At 36.1% G+C, this 16,235-nt stretch overlaps 5 protein-coding genes across 5 annotated transcripts in view; all 5 read right to left on the bottom strand.

Annotated features, from left to right (window-relative positions):
• The window catches only part of LOC145331960 (oxysterol-binding protein-related protein 2-like), a 38,775-nt gene that overhangs the window by 5,976 nt on the left and 16,564 nt on the right, over positions 1 to 16,235 (bottom strand). The window lies entirely within an intron of this gene.
• LOC145331958 (uncharacterized) lies at positions 1,888 to 4,485 on the bottom strand. The gene is made up of 3 exons (XM_080176830.1): positions 3,182 to 4,485; positions 2,766 to 2,852; positions 1,888 to 2,281 (listed from the first exon to the last, which is right to left on the bottom strand). Exons 1-3 carry the CDS (start codon positions 4,410 to 4,412, stop codon positions 1,917 to 1,919), a joined length of 1,683 nt encoding a protein of 560 aa, XP_080032956.1. The 5' UTR covers positions 4,413 to 4,485; the 3' UTR covers positions 1,888 to 1,916.
• Positions 5,170 to 7,245, bottom strand: LOC145331963 (uncharacterized). The gene is made up of 2 exons (XM_080176836.1): positions 6,207 to 7,245; positions 5,170 to 5,796 (listed from the first exon to the last, which is right to left on the bottom strand). Exons 1-2 carry the CDS (start codon positions 6,375 to 6,377, stop codon positions 5,170 to 5,172), a joined length of 798 nt encoding a protein of 265 aa, XP_080032962.1. The 5' UTR covers positions 6,378 to 7,245.
• Positions 7,649 to 9,220, bottom strand: LOC145331964 (uncharacterized). Its single transcript, XM_080176837.1, has 4 exons — positions 9,075 to 9,220; positions 8,531 to 8,847; positions 8,081 to 8,304; positions 7,649 to 7,867 (listed from the first exon to the last, which is right to left on the bottom strand). The coding sequence occupies exons 1-4, from the start codon at positions 9,162 to 9,164 to the stop codon at positions 7,725 to 7,727; spliced, it is 774 nt and encodes a 257-aa protein (XP_080032963.1). The 5' UTR covers positions 9,165 to 9,220; the 3' UTR covers positions 7,649 to 7,724.
• On the bottom strand, positions 9,446 to 13,066 carry LOC145332374 (uncharacterized). The gene is made up of 6 exons (XM_080177374.1): positions 12,957 to 13,066; positions 12,298 to 12,413; positions 11,865 to 12,033; positions 10,833 to 11,397; positions 10,458 to 10,613; positions 9,446 to 10,037 (listed from the first exon to the last, which is right to left on the bottom strand). The coding sequence occupies exons 1-6, from the start codon at positions 12,982 to 12,984 to the stop codon at positions 9,446 to 9,448; spliced, it is 1,626 nt and encodes a 541-aa protein (XP_080033500.1). The 5' UTR covers positions 12,985 to 13,066.

Below are 16,235 nucleotides of genomic sequence, written 5' to 3'. Positions count from 1 at the left end.
AACGTTCTCTTTTTTAATACAGCACATAAACATTACGCATTTTACCATGGAAATCTACCACCGTATTAATTAAAACATTCCCTACGATAACTGTCATATATATAATATTTTTATACAAAATTAAACAAATATATAAAATTAACAAAAGCTAGTTCTGAATACTTTTTTCCTTAGTTTAGGGGGTAAACTACAACTGCTATATACTGAATTACAAAAAATGCGACAGATTATACAACAAAAAATTTTCAGTTTAAGCTCTTAACTTTAAGCTCATTAAACTTAATTGGTGGAAAGGGGTAGTTTCACAAAATGCATTTGAACTTAATTTTGTGAATTGCATATTTTTCTTTGTTAAGATGGTAAAAGTACGCGGTAGAAAATTTAACTTTCTTCAAATTTATGCCATATAAATAGAGTTTAAACACATTTAAACAGGTTCAAATATACGGTTCACTAAATTAACTTCAAATGCATTTTGGGAAAAGACTCCTTTCTAGATATTATAAAAAAAAATTGAAGATGAAACTTATGACATCAAAAAAAATTACATATAAATATATATATACGTAAAGTCCTGGAATTATTGGGATTGACTGCGACCTATAATCAGGTCTTCGTCTTGTTCTTCGTCTTGTTCTTCGTCTTGTTCTTCGTCTTGTTCTTCGTTTTCAGACGAAGGTTCCGACGGATAATACTTGTCTCCATTCTGCCAGGGATGTATATTCTACATGGTTCGGATGTGTAATATTTTTTCCAAGAATGCTCAGGGATGTATATTAGATTTCATTAAATATAAATAGATGGAGGTAAGAAAAAAAGGTAATAATTAAGAAAACTGAAAACATTTGTAAATTTTAAAAATTTTTAGCCGTGGACAAACAATATTTCTTGTGCAGAATATACACCCCTTTCCCGAATCAGCTGTAATGTAGCTGCCAAAGATACCGTAATTGTTTATGTTTTGAGAACATTGTTGAGAACTTGCTCTCTGTGGTGGTCTGGAGGTTGATCTTTTCTTCTTCTCTAACTCATCATCTTCAGGCCTGTGTCCCTGTTCCCACAATCTTTGCTTCTTCATGTTGTCCTTTACTCGTTTGTTGGCATCTCTTCTTGTCCGAGCCTCACCACGCTGGCCGAAATCGGGCAAATGTGTATTTGTTCTGTTCAACATTTGCTGCAGCTTAATTTGGTTAGGTTGCTCACTGAGTTGACTATTACTACAACCTGGCTCTGGACTATAACTACAACCTGGTTCTGTGTTTACGTCTTCATCAGGATTTGATGTGCCTGCGCTTTCAGCATATTCCCGGCTTGAATTAATTTGTGCTGTGCTCGTGCTTGCTCTGCTCTGGTTTCTGTACAACACCGCATTAATTTGATTCGTTGATGGAAATGTTGTTTGTTTTCTGGGACGTTTAGGAACTTCTTTGGTAGGCTTTGGCTTTTGGGCCACTTTTGCTTTTGGCTTGCGTTGTTCTTCTTCTTCTTCACTACTACTACTACTGCCAGTTCCAGTGTCTGGGTCTGATTGATGACCTTCATCTGTCTCATCACTCTCTGGTGCTTCTTCTTTGATGTCAGAAAGTAATTCACCTTCTTCATCTTTTTTCCACTTTGCTTTTTCTCCTACAAAGAAATAAAAAATGTTAAAGCAAATGTACATAATTGTAGCTTCAATATTATTTCCATACCTATATGAACATTAGTTACTATTAATCAGATTCAAATGAAAACAAGCAATATTTTTTACCCTATATTAATATGCCAATCAAAGATAAAAGGGGGAATTTTGCATTGGCAATTGCTTTATAGGGGTACAATATGGAACTGTGAAGAAACGGCGTCGCCACCGCCGAGGACCGCCAATAAAAGCCCCAAAAAAGTGTCACTTTCGCCCACCCCCCCCCCCCCATTTATTACATTAAGACCTGTAACTTACCGTCAATGTTGATGAGTTCTAAAATTTCCATTTGGTTGTATATAGAAACATTTGAGCCTACTGCAACAACCTCATAATGACCCGTGTGGTTGTGAATTATAATGGCAAGTTTGGGTAATATTATTCCACATGGATGTATCCGAATTTCCTTACTTGCATTGCCGTCATTCTTGCCCTCATTGTCCTCAACCTCCACAATTTCGTCACTCTGGTTTCCGTCATCTTCGTTATCCACCTCGAATGATGGTTCATTGTCCAGCTGTAAACTTTTCTTGGTTTTTGCTTCGGCTTCCAATGCGGTTTGCCTTCGCTCCCGGTTCTTTGGAATGATCGCCACATCATCTAAATAATTATTATAGTCATTATTTCAAATAGTATAAATGTTACCCCCCCCCCCCCCCCCCCCCCCTCCAAGGAAATAGCTTAAAATCACCGCAGGACCAATACACAGAAGAGTAGAATCCGATCTCCAGGATACAATTAATACCATAAAAAACCTAGTTTTTACCACTTTTATGGTAAAATTTTACCAGCCTATACGATTTAAAAGGTGGTAAAATTTTACCGTAACCTCGATCGATTCAGTGGTTACTGAGATCTTAAGCTTCTGACGGCCGGACAGACATTAAGCTACTTAGTATTATAGATAGCGGCTGCGCCCATACAAATTTTAGCCTAAAACCCTGTCAGGGCCTGTACGAAGTTTCCCTTAAAACAAAATTAATCCACAGGGTTTTTATCTAAGACTACTTCTCAACTAAAATATTAATAAACTTAAATTTAGGTGATACAGTTCCTACGTTTTTCAAACTATAAATAACAATACCTTCGGCATCCTCATCATTCTCATCACTGCTGCTTTCCTCCACGACACTTGTTGCCTTTCCAGTCACCTGTCTCTCGTTACTGTTGCCTGTAAATAATTAATTTATACATTAATTTTATACGTTTCCAAACAAAAAGCAAGTACTGAAAACATTTTTCCACCCCCCCACCCCCCCTACTTGGTTGAAAAAAAAATTTTAAAAGGAAATGTGTTGTAGGAGGGATAGAATAAATAAATCATAGAGTTCTTTAAATATTTTTCAATTTTCCCCCTACTTGGTGAAAAAAAACTAGGGGGGGGGGAAGAAAAATTTAAAAAAAATTAGTAGCAGAGGAAAAAAAATCTTGTGCAGTATATACACAATACGAGGAAAGATAAAACTTATAAATAATAATTAATGTTCAACAAATATGTACCTGTGATTGAATTATTTCGTCCATAAAATTCTTTCTGTCTTTGCAGTGGTGGAAAGTTTGGTGGTTGTTCATCATCTTGCATTGGGACTGTATCATCAAGATTTCCCACATTTTGGCCCTCATCGTCTGTTTCAGAAATAATTATCTTCTTCGACTTTTTCGAGCCCTTTCCATGCTTCTTCCTTTTGGAGCTTGTGATGTTTTTAAATACATTTACTTTGGGTTTATTATTGGACTGGCTGTTGACAATTGGATCTTCATATAACCTACGTGGCTTTACTGGGTGCTTTACTGGTTCTGGAGTTACTGCTGGATTCTCCGCGGGTAAGTCATTCCCAATCTGATCATCATTTGAATTCATTTCAACGTCGTCGGCTCCGTCATCAATTACAAGCTCCTCACCATTGTTGCTTTCTTCATCAGCAATGTTTTCCATACCATTTTCTTCAACAGCATTGCCTTCAGCTTCATTGTCTTCAACAGCATTGCCTCCCCCCTCATTGTCTTCACCATCAGTGGATACATCAGCAGTGGAATCATCAGCAGTGGAATCATCAGCAGTGCAATCATCAGCAGTGGATTCATCAGCAGCATTCATCTTTCTATTTCTTGAAATTCTAGTTGCTTTCTCACTGGCATTGTGAATCTTTGTCTGTTCTTCACTCATTTCTGGTTTCAAATTGGTTGTGGCGTACGAATAATACATTACAGCTCTTTGTATAACCTTCTTATTACTATGGACTGTCTTGAAAAATTGCTTGGGGTTCTTTGCCATGTCTGCATAATCTTTGATCTGAAATGAATTTCTCGACCTGTCATTGTTTATTCTCAAGTAAATCGGGTTCTTTCCTTGAACTTCGTGGGGTAAGCAACCCATTGAGTGGGCACCTAACATGTGGTAAAATTTCCTGTCTTCGGCTGTAACACCTGGTGTTGAAGTTGTGATTGTCTTCGGTTTAATACGCCGCTTAATTCTTTGTATCTCTGCAGGGGCCAGATAAAATTCACACATCTGTAAGGCTGATCGTTTCTGTGCCTTTTCCTTCTTGTCTTTCTTGTCTTTCTTGTCTTTCTTGTCTTTCTTGCCTTTCTTATTGCTTGTCTCCTTCCTTGGCTTGATTTCAAAAACCTGTTCATACGTGTAGTTTGGGGTTGACAATGCGCGTTCTTGTTTTCGCGTTACCAGCCCTCGAAATAGCCTCCAGCAGACAGGATCCTCATTAGCAAGCATATAATCTTGGGCCCTCTTCTTATTTTCACAAAAACCAGTCGCGTCCTCTTTAAAAGTGTGTTCGAAATTGCGCAAGAACCTAGATAAAAAAAGGGTTTATATCAAAACAGTCTCAATATATAACATATAACATATATCAAGAAAAGATGAACTAAAAGTCTTGCCACATAAAAAAATACATGGTACAAAATTGAAATTCTTTGAAACATATGCCATAGAAATGTAGTTTAACAATTTAACAAGAATACAATATGCAGTTAACATTTCGTGAAACTACTTTTTTAACTAAAGAACATTGAAATGCATTTTGTAAAACTACCACTTTCACATTTAATAGACGCGGAATAGATGCGATAAATAATTGAATTACCTACAAGCTTGTATGTGGTTCCTCACTAGAAAAAGGTCGCTTGAAGACACATAGGTTCCTGTTCTCCACAAATTTGGTGGGATAGCTTCATCTAGGTACGTCTCGTTAAGCACTAACTTACAATGATCCAAGAAACGATCCACTGAAATAATAATGAAATTTTCAATTAACTCTGCATAGGTACATGTTTATTATTGTACCAGGGGTGTATATTCTGCACAAGATTTATTTTCACAAATAAAATATATATATAAAAAGATTATTGTACATGGTCACCTGCTAGCAAGAATAGGAATGCCCCTTTTATTCGGTTTATTTCCCTTGCCCCCACCTCCCTTCTCCCTGTTTTAAACGTTTTCTCATCATGTCAAATTTACAAAATAATATTTACTTACCAGTTTCGTCATCAATAACTTCCGGAGCAGTCCAAAAGGCAGCTGTGATGCGGGCGTCAAAGGTGAACTGCTCGAACACGACATACAGGAAGGTTATGATGTCGCGGCATACTTTCAGTAAGGTTTGCCAGCCTATATCCACTTTCAGTGAGTCTTCGAAATTTTGGATGAAAAAGATAATTTCTTCTCTTCTCATATAACCATCTTTTTCCAAGGGGTCATGGTTCTTTATTCTTTCTCTGTAAAAATCTGGTGAGAAAATCTGGTCCACGACAACATCCTGATTCTCACTAGGCCCTTTATTCGCCTCCTCCTCATCAAGCTCATCCACATTGGTCAGTCTTCTTAGATCAGTCACCAAGGTTTCCACAATTTGGCCGGTTTTCTTCATTTCTGTTTTCAGGGTTTTAGTATTTTCAGCCATATCTCTTGATACACTGTCTTGCAGGTCTTTGATTTCATTCTTCACTAACTCATGGTTTGTGGACGTTTTGTTTACCAAGTTTCTGATGGACGCATTAATGGGCTCTAATTGATTTTTCATTTGTGAGGTCAAGAAAGTACGTAGCTGCTGAAATTGGTTCTGAATTTGGTTCATAACGGCCCCGGTGAACAAATCCTTAAAATGAAACATATTAAACCACATATTTTCAAGTCTTGGTATTTTAAAAACTATGTGGTAGAAAAGAAGACTATCCACAAACAAGAGCAAGTGATCCTAAGCATCTTCCATCATTTTTGGACTTTGACAAACAAAAAAACTTGGTAAAATTTGACCAACTTTTTGGTAAAAATTGACAAGGTAAATTTTTAGGCTAAGTCCAGATTTTTGGACTTTGACCAAAAAATCAACTTGGTAAAATTTGACCAACTTGTTTGTAAAAATTTACAAGGTAAATTTTTATTGGTCAATGTTTACCAAAAATTTAGTCAAATCTTACAAGTTATTTTTTCCAGGCTAAGTCGATATATATCCTAAATAATTGTAATTTGTATCCTCTGGATGACAAAATGAAATAAAAATAATACCTCGCTTTCTTCCATCTCACCAGAAGGGCCAGATGATCCCTGGGGTCGTGATGACTGGGACTGGGATCGTGATGATGTTGCAGGAGGAACTACAACTCTCGCGGTCCGTTGACTCGCGGAGTGGTGCCGTGCCCGTGGAGATGGAGGTGGGGTAATATTTATTGGCCTCATTGGAGATGTTGGGGTTCTAGTTGTGTTCTAAAAATAATATAGATAATTATTGTAAAGCATTACTTACCGAGGATTATAGTTTTAAACAACACCGGCATTATCCTAATTTTTTTCTTCTATTTTTTAAAACTTTACCCTCCCCCCCCCCCTCTCCCGACAAAATGACTGTGTTAGGTTAGGCTAGGTTAAGTTATATGGTTAGAGGGACCCAATTTGTTCAACGGTTAACGAGATTTGTTGGTACAAACCCACAAACAGACATCATGTTAGTAAGTTTAGTTTAACAACAAAACACCAACAAACCAAAAACCGATAACAATAAAACTTAAAATCCTACCTTTGCTGTTGTACCTTTGCCACCTCCAGTAGATTTGTTGCTTCCAGTTTTGGCACTTGGAGCTTTGGCACTTCCACCTCTGGCACTTAAATTAGGTTTGCCACCTCCAGTAGGCTTGTTGTTCTAAAACAAGAAATAATTGTTGTATTTACAATGCATAAAAAGATATTAGATAGCAGTGGCTACGCCCCTAGAATTTTAATTACTAATATCAAATGTTAAACACACTGTGGAAAATTAATAAATAATTATACTTGGTCAATAATCTTTTGTGGTCTGTTAAGCATGAACCGATAAGGTTTTCCTTTCGATCCGGTAACATGCGAATTTATAAGTTTTAAGAGCGAAGGGTAGCAGCAATTTGTACAATAGTAAATTAGGCCTTAAATATAATTTTTACCTTTACAGAACTAGCACTCTTTCCAGTCCTCGTCATTTTGGGATCTAGCTTGATCAATTGCCAGTCGAAGTTACGCTGTTGGATCCAGGTCGTTGGCATGGGCAATTTGCATAGTTTTAAATCTGAAATGTGTAGACAGAAATTAAAATTTTATGTAAAATTAAATTAAATTGCAAACATGTACTCTTTCAAATTACAGACTAGACTTATAACACTTTAACTTCATACCCATCGATGGCCAAAAAGGTAGGGTTTTGCTAAATTTAGTTGAAATGCCTTTTTTAAAATTAGCTATAAAAAATAATTTTAATGAAAAAATATTTTAAAGTACATTTCACATAAATTCCAAATAAAGAGGGAAGGGCCTTCAGTTGAATTTTACAACATTTTACATACATATTATAACAAAAGGGGGGGGGGGGGGGGGGGGGGAAGTGACACTTTTTGAAACCAAAACTAAAAGTCAAAGGAACTGAACTAAAGAAACAGTTACAGATCTGTAATTTTGCATGGCAGTTGTTTTATAAGGGTACAATATGGAACTTTTAGTTTTGGTTTCAAAAAGTGTCATTTCCCCCCCCCCCCCTTTCTCTGCTTTCAATGTACAAAATTAAATTCCGATAGGAATTACGATGGAGACATCTTGATGCAACAGGTGTACGGAGATATGTGCTACTCTGTACTTCAGTAGGTTGGAGGCTAGTTCTGTTGGAGGATGGCTATAGTCTTCGGGATCGTCAGTCTTGCCTACTCCTAATACCAGGGGTGTATATTTTCAGTGTTTAAAACCATAAAACTTAATTCATATTTCCTAGACCCCCCCTCCCCCCTTTACCACACTCTCCTCCTGGCATGATAAAGAATTACAAATAAATTGTGGTAGGTTAAAAAGGAATTAGATGAAATGTATAGTTCATGAAATATTTCTATACAACAATTAATCATGTGCAAAATATACACCCCTACCTATTATTCTGGAATCTTCAGGAAAGGTGTATGCCGGAAAAAATGTCCTCACTTTGTGGACCAACCATACTGTTTTATCACGACGGCAGTCTGGGACAAAGTAGAGGTCTTGGCAGTCTGTATAGAATTGATTTCTTTCGAACTTTCGTTTGTTGGCATTCCTTTTTCCCCTGACAGCCAGCTTTTCATTTATGTACGGTTTCACTGTGTGAAATATCAACAATCTAAATATGTCATTTATGTCATTAATGGCTGTTAAACGGAAAGGTATGTTGCTGGTGAAATCGTTATAGCTTAAGTGTTTGATCAGCAATACACGGAAAGAAAGTTATGTTACATTTTTAAAAATTACATTAAAATTTGTAAAGAGTGGGGGGGGGGGGAGAAGTGACACTTCTTGAAACCAAAACTAAAAGTCAAAGGAACTCAACTAAAAAAAAATAGTATTACCTGTTTGAAACCTCTTTAAGGCCAAAATTATATCCTCGGATGTAAGTTGCAATCACATGATTGGCACTTTCGAAAGCATAACAACTGAACGCCATGGATGGTCCAAACCGGCGGACATGTTCCGGCATATGGTAAAGCATGTGAGTATTGTAACTCAAGCACGATTCGCCGTACATCTCCGCCAATTTTGAGTTCAGGACCATTATCATGGTCTTGAGCTCAGCCACACGTTCAGTTGTTATATGCTCTTCGAGACAGCGCAATATGTGGAATAAAAACTTGCATATCAGACGTTGTTCATCTTTAAGATTTGCCAACTGGAAAAAAAAACATTGTAATAATTTAAGGGAAAACTAGCTCTTTCGCCCCTAGCCTCTAGGGGCTTCGCCCTATATACTTATTGGAAGTCCACCCTCCTCAATAGAAATATATATATAATATAGCACACGTGCGCAAATTTAAAAAGAATGTTATTGCTATACAATATAATGAAACTGAAATAAGCTTTAAATTCTAAAAAGATTATAATATGGTAAAAACCTACCTCTGCATAAAATATCATATGGTAAAAGCCCAGTACTTTGAATTCAGAACTTTTCAAATTGAGGGCTAGCTTCTTCTCTGTCAGGCGCATGATGGACGTACGGGGAACGCGATCAAAATCGCCAACAAGCTTCAATTGATCGTTGATTTCATCTATAATTGGAGTTACTGCAGTTCATGGTAAAATATGGGTGATAAGGAGAAAATTTTCAAAATTTAAGTTCTTTAAACTTTTCAAACTAACACTCTTTTAAGCGGCATAACAAGGCGTACAAATAATGTGTAATAGACATAAATCTAAAAATGCAGAATTTTATCGCAGTGCCGAGAAATGCGCGAAGAAAACACCTATTTTACGCGTCATTTCTTTAGTCAAATGCAGTACATCCCTGTAATTCTCTCCATTTGAACTAAGTCTTCTTCTTCCAATTCTGGATAACTATTACGTCCTTTCTTCAGGTACGTCATCACTTTCTTTACATAGCCCAGGTGCAACGCGTGCATCGGATCACTGGGGGTATCTTGTATTAAATCCAAGCTCGGGTCAAGCTCAGAAAAACTGGTTTTCATGTTCTGATTATTTTCCTCTAACTTGCGGAATTTCTCGTCAGACCTCGGCGTACCCATATTTTGACTGTCACTGGGGTAAAATACATTCATTGATTCGAACAATACCAAGTTCTTTTGACGGAGATAAGTCTGTGAAAAAGCCATCCCTGGAAGGTCACAGTGTGGGCATCCATTTTTTGATCCATGGCCAAGAATGCCGAATACATCGGCTCTCGCAACGGCATCGTGGATGATGGTTCTACATTGAAAGGTATGTCCAGGTAATCCTTCTTGAATTAGTTTGTTGATGAATCGGGTAACATTATCCAGAAAGTTGTAACTGTAGGGACGCCTCCTCGTCTTCTCAAATATGCTGACTGGCAATATAACACTGAAATCCTTGTTGAAGAATAACCTGAAATAATAAAGAAGAATTAATAATAATAGCATTTAATAACTTAGAATTAAAATTGTAGTTACTGATTTATAAAACGTAAAGGCTGGTAAAATTTTACCGTAAAAGTGGTAAAAACTAGGTTTACTTATGGTATTAATTAAGTCCTGGTATACAGTAAGACAGATTTTTATATATGTATGCAATAGAAAAAAGTATCAATTGTAAACTTAGTTTTCTTTTTTATTTCTTTATTGAATGGTTTCCTAAACTTTGGCTTTAAAAATCTGGGCTGTCAATTGATGTAAAACAAATATTTCGATATCCTTTGAAATATAGGGTGCCATTCCTAAAAAATATTTTTTCGAGGGTCATGCTGTATATGAAAAGAACTTTATCCCAACCCAACCCTTTCAAATCCACAATATATTAATTACTTACCTAATCCAGACAGTATAATAGGAGATATGAGATCCCTGAGCTGCTTTCACTCCGTCGCCCGAGATGTCAAAAGTTATATGATCATCAACGGCCTGTTGTCCATTCAACCGTTTAAAGTCTGTGATGGCGTCTTGGAGGATCTCATAGGTAGGGAATCTGGAAAAAGAAATATATTTTTAACTAATAATAGCTTATAATATTGTTCTCAAGTTGTCGCAGGAAGCAATATACCAAAGAATGATCAAACTGATAATTAGAACACTTGAAAGTTTGTTGTTAAAAAAGGAGAAAAATCGACATGTTTAAAATGGACGTACGGAAATTCTGGTAATGATTATAGAAATGCTACGCTTTCTAAATCGTATATAAACATACCTGCACTCAATCAGTGAACCAGGAGCATTTGTAGGATTATATTTGTTTTCTTTGATTTCAACTTTGTATTTGGGTTTGAATAATGTATTATATGACGGAAATTTGAAAATACACGAGCGTTTCAGAATTGCCAGGATGATTCTAACTTTGTTGTGAGAGATGGGGTTGTCTAGAACACAAACGCTTCTGAAATCATTAACAATTTCTTTCTCAAGTTCTGTAAGATGTTTGAAGGGATCCCCGTCATGATCGCCATCAGGTTCGCCATCAGGTTCGCCATCAGGTTCGTCATCAGGGTCATCGTCATCATCTGGGTCAAAATCATCTTCAGGTATATCAAACAATTCGACGTGTTCCCAGTCCTCGGCATCTTGAATGCTGTCATTGTCTGCATCATTATTATCGTTGGTATTATTGTTGTTAATATTGTCTACAACAATATTAATGTAGTTTGTTTCTTCAGGATTGTTATTTAATCGCTCCAAAACTTGGTTTGCGTAGCATTGATAACATATACTTTCGGTTTCCTTTGTGAAGTTGGTATTGCAGCCTGTACAAACTTTACCTAAAAAAATACGATGTTAAACATGGTGTTTTATAGTTATAAACCTTCCCGGGACCTATGTGAAGGTACCCTGTAAAGGAGAACCCAATCGGTTCAGCGGTTAGCAAGATCCTTTTGAACAGACACACAGACATCCTGTTACTTTAGTATAAGGATAATGCCGTAAAGAAAAACTAGTCAAATTAGAAAGTTAAAAAATTAAAAATTCCAGAAAAAGTAGATAAATGTAGAGAGTGGGTGAAGGTGGGTTAGGTTAAGGGATCCCATGTAGAATATACACCCCTGGAACAAGGATATCTTGAGACAAACTTAACTAACGTTTGATCAAACCAATTGTTTGAAATTTAGATTGAAAGGAAAATAAAAAACAAAAATTGGGAGACAATGTTTGTGGGAATTTGGACAAACAAACAACAAACAGACAGACCGACATCGTTCTACTTTATATTACAGATATTGTAGGTTACCTTTTGACGATGCAGTTTCGTTCTCATATTCCACATCCATCAAATCCTCCTGCTGTTCTTCTTCTAGTAATGGCTGACTGTCTTCACTTTGTGGAGGTTTCTTGCGCCATTTTCTGGTTCTCGTTGCAGTACAGAAGAGTTTTCTTATGGACCTCAGTTTATGCTGCAACTGGAAAAAGATTACATAATTAGTGAATTACTTATTTAAAATAATATAGGGGAGTTGTTATGGATCGTTATTTGGGCAAGCTACACGTGTCAATTGATTACAGTACATATGACTATACTGGTGTAAGAGCAAGCATGTTTATAGTGCGCTGACTGCAAGTGAAAAATAGAAATTAAAGTCGAGCATAGATTATACTTTAAGTACAGTAATGAAAAGTAAGGTCTCATCTTAAATATGTAGAAATAATTAGTTGTAAAAAGTCACCTGTACATTTTTCCTCTTATCTCCACTTCTTATACGCTTCAGTAGAGCTTTAGAGAGTGTACCAATCAAATTGTCTCCCATTGCAATAACGTCTAACAGGGGTGTATAGGTAACTCCTGAAATAAGAAGTATATGTTATAATCAGGGATGTATATTCTGCATGGGATCCCCTGCTCAGGGGGGGGGGGGGTGGAAATAAAAAATAAGTGGTTGGAGGAAAAAAAAATGTAAAAATTAAGAAAACTGAAAACATTTTTTCCATTTCCCCCCCCCCCCCCCTCCTTGGTGAAAAAAAAATAAAGAAATGTGTGGTAGGAGGGATAAAATAAATGAAGTATAGAGTTCTTTAAATATTTTTCTATTTCCCCCCCTACTTTTTCAGAAAAATCTAGGGGGGGAAAAAAAATAAAAAAATTTGTAGCAGGGGAAAAAAAATAAATCTTGTGCAGAATATACACCCCTGGTTATAATAATAAGGTTATTACTTGTTTACATATAACGAAAGAAGGAGAAAGTAAAAAAGGGGGGGGGGGGGGGAGTGACACTTTTTGAAACCAAAATTAAATGTCAAAGGAACTCACAAAATAAAGAGTTAGAGTTACAAACAAGAAAATACCCTTATTTATTCTTTGATTGTGTATAAAATTAATTAAACTTACCTATCAAAATTGTGATCCAATTATACATACGTCATCCAGCGTTGGTCTGACATTTTTTTACTTTGAAAAAAATAACTATATACAATATATACATAAAATTTTGTTTGTTCCAGTCCTGACCTGGATAATACCTATATAAATTTCCTGCCTTCCCTGAAAAGCCGACGAACGCATATATAATCGAGCCCCACTGGTCGTGACTTTTGCAGAATTCTGCAGTTGCATGGAGTTTTATTATAACAACAATGTTGAACCCAGAAAATTTGTTAATTTGCTATAAAATAAATAATAATAAATAATAAAAAACAACATAACAAAAATATCAAAAAACAAAAACAAAAAATAAAACATATCAATTAAGATCTCCTAGAGAGCTATAGCCAGAAGCTTAAAAAACTGTACACGTGCATACGTAATCGTCGGCTTTAGGGGTAAATAATGTTTATTAATGTTTATATGCAGGAAATTATATATCTGCACAACCAGTGGGGCTCGATCACTGTCACCATGGGTACTTAATTATAAAATATATGGGCGCTGCAATCAAAGAGAGGTTAACGTAAATGTTCTGAAAGAACAAATTGATGTTATCCTCTTAGGAAATACCCCCCCCCCCTAGAAAAACGGCCCCTGGCCTCTACCTAGCCGTATAACTTAACCTAGCCTAACCTAACCCAGCAATTTAGTTTGGGGGGGAGGGGGGGGGATGGGGAGTTAAATAATACAAACAAAATTTTCTAAGAGGATAACGCCACAAATTACAATTAAAATTCGCTTTCAGCATGGATATCCGGAGGCTGGATGAAATCGCCGGCGGCGAGCTCGGCTTCTCCTAGCTTCTCCTTTCTCTTCCCTGAAAGGAAAGAACATTGAATTAAAAATGAGAAAACTAAAGCGTTTTTTAATGAAGAAACTCAAAGAATTCTGAAACATTTTTTGGTTAAAAACAATTTTTTCCCCTGCTACAAAAGACAACTAGCCATGAACAAGAGCATGTGATTTGAAGCAACTTCCATCATTGATCCACTTATTTCTTTTTTCCCCCTCCCCTCCCCCCCCCCCGGAGCAGAATATACACCCCTGCAATAATTTCGTAGTTTTTACCTTGTTACTCTGGGTTTTATTTAGAAAAAAGGGCTGACGTTGGTGAGGAAAGGTGCACAGTCGGCTTCATGGTCAATGACACGTCTCTCGGTATCATCCAGGCGGGGTCTCTCGTTCTCGTAGAGATTCTCGGGCATAGGTTCAATCTTCTTTAAGTGTGTCTCTACCCAACCGTGATGGTATAAGAGTTTTACTATTTCAACAGCGTCATCAATGCCACATGATTCTTCTTGAACTCGAATATTTAGCTTGGAGAAGAGTCTCAACATCCTAACCATGAGGGCGTCCCATCTGTCATGCAGCTCGTGGTATTGGTATGGATCCATCCTAATTTGAGGAATGATTATTTTGTTTGTCTTGTTTATTTTTGGGAGGGGTGTGATTAATGTTTTTTAACTTTCCGGTATTTTATTTGTCCTTAAACAAGGGGGGGGGGGGAGAAGGCCTGGAGCTCCGGAACCTGGAGGCCTATCCAAAAAATATTAAAACTTGGGAAAATTCATCATATAAGAATGATTTTATCCCTAATAACCTATACTCTCAGTCCAAAGATAAAGCCTATACTCCCTGTTTACGCAAATGTGTCAAAACTTCCCCCCCCCCCCCCTATTTATTTAGAACAAATTTTGTAGCAGGAGAAAAAAAATAAATCTTATACAGCTAATATACACCCATACCTGTTATTATGATGTACGCGTACCCAGGTGATTAACTTGAATAGCCTGTTATTCAGAACTATCTGAAAAGGTAGAATATTTAAGAAATAAAAAATTACAAAATAAAAATAGCTCGTATTCATTCGAATCCGGTGGATAGGAACAGGTGTTCTCATTCATACGCCAAAAAACTAGGTAACTAGCATATCGTATTATATGCATGGTTTTCTACGAATATAAAAATCTAAAAGCATAAGATTAAAAACAGTTATTTTTAGCCAGTGCCTCCGGCACCTCTGGGCCAAAAAAGTAGTTTCATTCTTATAATTGTACTCCTATATTTGCGACAATCCGTTTATACTACGGTGCAAGACATATATTTATTAATTTTACATTTAAAAAAGTCCTGTATATTACGTAAGCTAAAAAGAGTCCCAAAAATGGGAGAAAAAACGAATACGAAGAATATTTTAGAAAGAATTTTCAATAATTAATGATAAAATTTGAATTATAAAACAGAATGATACATATTAACGTCTTAATTCACTGTAATTTCACTAAAAATGATTACTAAAATACAAAAATGCACCGTAGTCATATAGTCCAGTTGAATTATTGCGCCGATGGAAAGTTACGGTTGCCAACATACAGATTGAATAGGTGGCAAAACACTTTGCAAGACAGTTATATTTTTAATCGTAAAATTGCAACGAATAATAACATTTCATGAATTATATAAGTTATGCAGTTTTAATTAATTAACCGGTAAAATATTAAAATGATATTATATACATAAGGTGTTTTTTAAAGTTTGGCAACTTTGTCCAGCACGTTGATTTTATCATCTGAAAACAGGGTTACGAAAGTTAAATAAATGTAAATTTTTTTTAATGTGAATGTAATATATTTTTGGCAATGACTTAAATGAAATATCATCGATAAAATATAAAAAAATATATTGCAATGGATATAAAAGAAATATTTTTCAATATAAAGTTGTATACCTGTACAGAGCATGTGCATGAATGCCGCTATACCGATTGAAAACTATTGTAAACAATGAGTGTTATAGTTCAAGTCTCTTAGAGAAAATACGTGTTATATCCAAGTATGATTGACAGGAGATGGTCCATGTCACAAGATTTATATGAATGTCAGTTAAGAACTCCTAGAGAGCTATATATTCAGAAGTTTAAAAAAGTACCTTGCTATACTGGCATGATACTTGATGTTATGTCTACCAGTCTTGGCTGTTAGTGTTGATATATGGACCCTGCAATCAAAGAGATGATAGTCAGATGTTTAAAAAAGTACGTGTCCACCTTCAGTCTTGGCTGTTAGTATATGGACCCTGCAATCAAAGAGTGGTTTGCGTAAAAGTAAGTGTTTAAATAATTTTAATATAAAAACATTAATAATATAGGACCTTGAGCGTACGGTTTTAGGCTGCCTTCGATTAACGGTTTAAGTTTTACTAGCGGCTATGCCCCTTAGAAGCCTCTAGGGGCACTTAAAGTAG

This window comes from Acartia tonsa, chromosome 11 (assembly GCF_053477335.1).
Source record: "Acartia tonsa isolate MP-2025a chromosome 11, ASM5347733v1, whole genome shotgun sequence".
Lineage (NCBI taxonomy): Eukaryota > Metazoa > Arthropoda > Copepoda > Calanoida > Acartiidae > Acartia > Acartia tonsa.
This window is presented reverse-complemented; position numbering and strand designations above follow the sequence as displayed.

What these genes read in the sequence shown, in the direction of transcription:
- LOC145331958 (XM_080176830.1), bottom strand. Translation starts at nt 4,412, where the DNA reads ATGCTTGCTAATGAGGATCCTGTCTGCTGGAGGCTATTTCGAGGGCTG. An exon ending in ACGAAATAATTCAATCACAG is followed by an intron (nt 2,853 to 3,181) that starts GTACATATTTGT and finishes AATTATTTACAG; the next exon opens with GCAACAGTAACGAGAGACAG. An exon ending in GAATGATGAGGATGCCGAAG is followed by an intron (nt 2,282 to 2,765) that starts GTATTGTTATTT and finishes ATAATTATTTAG; the next exon opens with ATGATGTGGCGATCATTCCA.
- LOC145331963 (XM_080176836.1), bottom strand. Translation starts at nt 6,377, where the DNA reads ATGAGGCCAATAAATATTACCCCACCTCCATCTCCACGGGCACGGCAC. An exon ending in GTGAGATGGAAGAAAGCGAG is followed by an intron (nt 5,797 to 6,206) that starts GTATTATTTTTA and finishes TTTCATTTTAAG; the next exon opens with GATTTGTTCACCGGGGCCGT.
- LOC145331964 (XM_080176837.1), bottom strand. Translation starts at nt 9,164, where the DNA reads ATGCGCCTGACAGAGAAGAAGCTAGCCCTCAATTTGAAAAGTTCTGAA. An exon ending in ATATGATATTTTATGCAGAG is followed by an intron (nt 8,848 to 9,074) that starts GTAGGTTTTTAC and finishes TTTTTTTTCCAG; the next exon opens with TTGGCAAATCTTAAAGATGA. An exon ending in CTTAAAGAGGTTTCAAACAG is followed by an intron (nt 8,305 to 8,530) that starts GTAATACTATTT and finishes TGACATATTTAG; the next exon opens with ATTGTTGATATTTCACACAG.
- LOC145332374 (XM_080177374.1), bottom strand. Translation starts at nt 12,984, where the DNA reads ATGTATAATTGGATCACAATTTTGATAG. An exon ending in ATAAGAGGAAAAATGTACAG is followed by an intron (nt 12,034 to 12,297) that starts GTGACTTTTTAC and finishes ATCTTTTTCCAG; the next exon opens with TTGCAGCATAAACTGAGGTC. An exon ending in GGTTCACTGATTGAGTGCAG is followed by an intron (nt 10,614 to 10,832) that starts GTATGTTTATAT and finishes TTCTTTTTCCAG; the next exon opens with ATTCCCTACCTATGAGATCC.